General features: G+C 56.1%; 1 protein-coding gene across 1 annotated transcript; it reads right to left on the bottom strand.

The window, feature by feature from the left end:
- Positions 1-201: 201 nt before the first annotated feature.
- On the bottom strand, positions 202-1,599 carry CEBPD (CCAAT enhancer binding protein delta). Its single transcript, XM_075583443.1, has one exon. The coding sequence runs from the start codon at positions 1,384-1,386 to the stop codon at positions 511-513; it is 876 nt and encodes a 291-aa protein (XP_075439558.1). The 5' UTR covers positions 1,387-1,599; the 3' UTR covers positions 202-510.
- Between the last annotated feature and the right edge of the window lie 763 nt (positions 1,600-2,362).

Here is a 2,362-nt window from a genome sequence, read left to right as displayed (position 1 = left end):
CCCTGGTACATACGAGGCACCCTGAAGCTGGGTCACCATCACATAACATCACAAGTGCAGCACTAGGGACAAGCACCTAACAGGCGGACTGCGCACTCGGCATAATACTGGATGGTAACCCCACTTTCTGTGCACTTTACAATAATCCAAGGCTGGCGACAGCTTCACTATAGCTACATCCACCCTGCTCCTTTTTTGGGGGGGGGGGGGGCATGCTATTACTCATTAACAGCACAGCTTTAGAAGGCCTTATTGCACAAAACAATATATACACATATAATATATATTTTATAAAAGTGAAAAGTTTGTGGCTCAGTCTTTTAAGAGGGAGAAAATAAAAATGTCCCAACAAGTTCAGACGGGGAGAGTGCAACCCTCTCCCCTCCTCAGAGAAACCTGGCACTGGGGTCGCGCTGGTGTCCGAGAGATGTTTTTGAGGTAATAATAGTTATCACAGTCCTGTGTTTCGGGGGCGGGGGGGGGGGGTACGGTGCAGGTAAAAGTTGCTGGTTACCGGCAGTCCACTCCCCCCAGGCTCGCCATGAAGCTGCCGCCGGTGGCGGTGGGCGGCAGCTGCTTGAAGAAGTGCCGCAGGCTGGTCAGGTCCCGGGTGAGCAGCTCGATCCGCTTGTGCAGCTTCTCGTTCTCGGAGGAGAGCTCCAGCAGCTTGTGCTGCGTGTCCACGTTGCGCTTCTTCGCCTTGTCCCGGCTCTTCCTCACCGCGATGTTGTTGCGCTCCCGCCGCTGCCGGTACTCCGGGCTGTAGCGGTCCAAGCCCTTCTTGCCCTTGGTGGAGGAGGAGGCGGCGGAGGACGGGGACGGGCAGGCGGAGCTGGCGGCGCTGGAGGAGCCGCAGGGCTCCGGGGAGGTGGGCGGGGTGGGCTGCAGGTGCATGCTGGTCTGGGCGCAGGCTGCGATCTGGCAGGGCAGGGACGAGGACAGGTCGCTGTCACTCCACTCCGGCTCGCGCTTCAGCGCGCGGCTGCCGTGGCACGCGGGGGGCGCCAGCAGCCCGCTCAGGTACTCCCCGCCCCCGCCGCAGTCCGCCCGCTCCCCCGCGGGCGCCTTGTGGTGGTTGCTGCTGTTGAACAGGTCCGCGAACAGCTCGTCGTTGCAGAGCTCCAGGTTGGGGACGGACGCCATGGAGTCGATGTAAGAGCTGAAATCGATGGCGCTCTCGTCGTCGTAGATTGCGGTGGCCGCGCTCAGCTCCGCCAGGGTGCTGCCGCTGCTGGTGACGGGCTCGTGCTCCTCGCACATGGCCCGGGCTTTGCAGGGAGCCGGAGAGCCGCTAAGCCGCTGCTCGTAGAAGTTGGTGGGCTCCATGCACCAGGCGGCATAGGGTGACACAGAGCGCGGCTCCAGGCTCAGGGACAGGGAGCTCATGTGAATGGCGGAGCTGTCACTTGTCTGCTGATTGCACAGCTGGGTCCTGTCAGCAGCGCGGTGCGCGCGCTCTCTCTGCTCTCTGCTGTTGCTCTCGCGCTTGTCACGTTGCTAGGCAAAGCCTCGCGTGCCTCTCTCTGTGCTCTGTGCGCGTGAAGCTGAACTACTGTGCAGAGGGAGCTGTGGCTGTCTGAGAGCTGTGGAGTTTGCAGCCTGACTATATACTGCACACCCCCACCCCCCTGCTCCCGCCCCTTGGTGACGTCTTTCTGATCCCGGCAGCGGGGAGGAGGAGAAGCTGCTGCCAGGGTGCAGTGTGCGGGGCTGGGACAGCTCCAGGGCTTCACCTACAGCGACAGCCTTAACCCCTTCAGCGCTGCTTCTACAGCACGCAGACTACTGTGGACTCGGTAACCCTTGCAGTGCGGGGAAGAGTGGTCCTTAAACTTATTTTCTTCCCTACAAGGACAACACTGCCAGGTTTATACAGGTGAAATTGTAGCGATGTCATTTCACTTATTTATTTATTCGTGGCTGCATTCACCCTTTGAGTACTCAGGTGTTTGTACCGCAGAGTGAGTTTTTTTGGGGGACAGTAATGTTAATACCACACAAAGTATATTTTTAATATAAGCCTAGACTAATCAGTAACCCCCCTCCCCTCATACAAAGGAACCTGTAGATTGTCGTTCTATGTATTATGTCTTTATTTATATAACACCATTAGTTTACATAGCGCTTCACAGTAGTAATAAATGTGACAATCACATAAATAGCAATATAAATAACAGATCATGGGAATAGGTGCTTCAGACATAAAAGTAACAGTTCGGAAGAGGTGTCCCTGCTCCAAAGAGCTTACAATCTAATTGGTAGGTCAGAAAAACGTACAGAGACAGTAGGAGGGCATTCTGGTAAATGCATCTGCAGGGGACCAATCTTTATGTATCGTGTATAGTATTATCCACGGTGCTAC

This window comes from Ascaphus truei, unplaced genomic scaffold, assembly GCF_040206685.1.
Source record: "Ascaphus truei isolate aAscTru1 unplaced genomic scaffold, aAscTru1.hap1 HAP1_SCAFFOLD_323, whole genome shotgun sequence".
Taxonomy (NCBI): Eukaryota; Metazoa; Chordata; class Amphibia; order Anura; family Ascaphidae; genus Ascaphus; species Ascaphus truei.
Note: the sequence above shows the minus strand (reverse complement) of the source record. Positions and strands in the feature narration are given on the sequence as shown.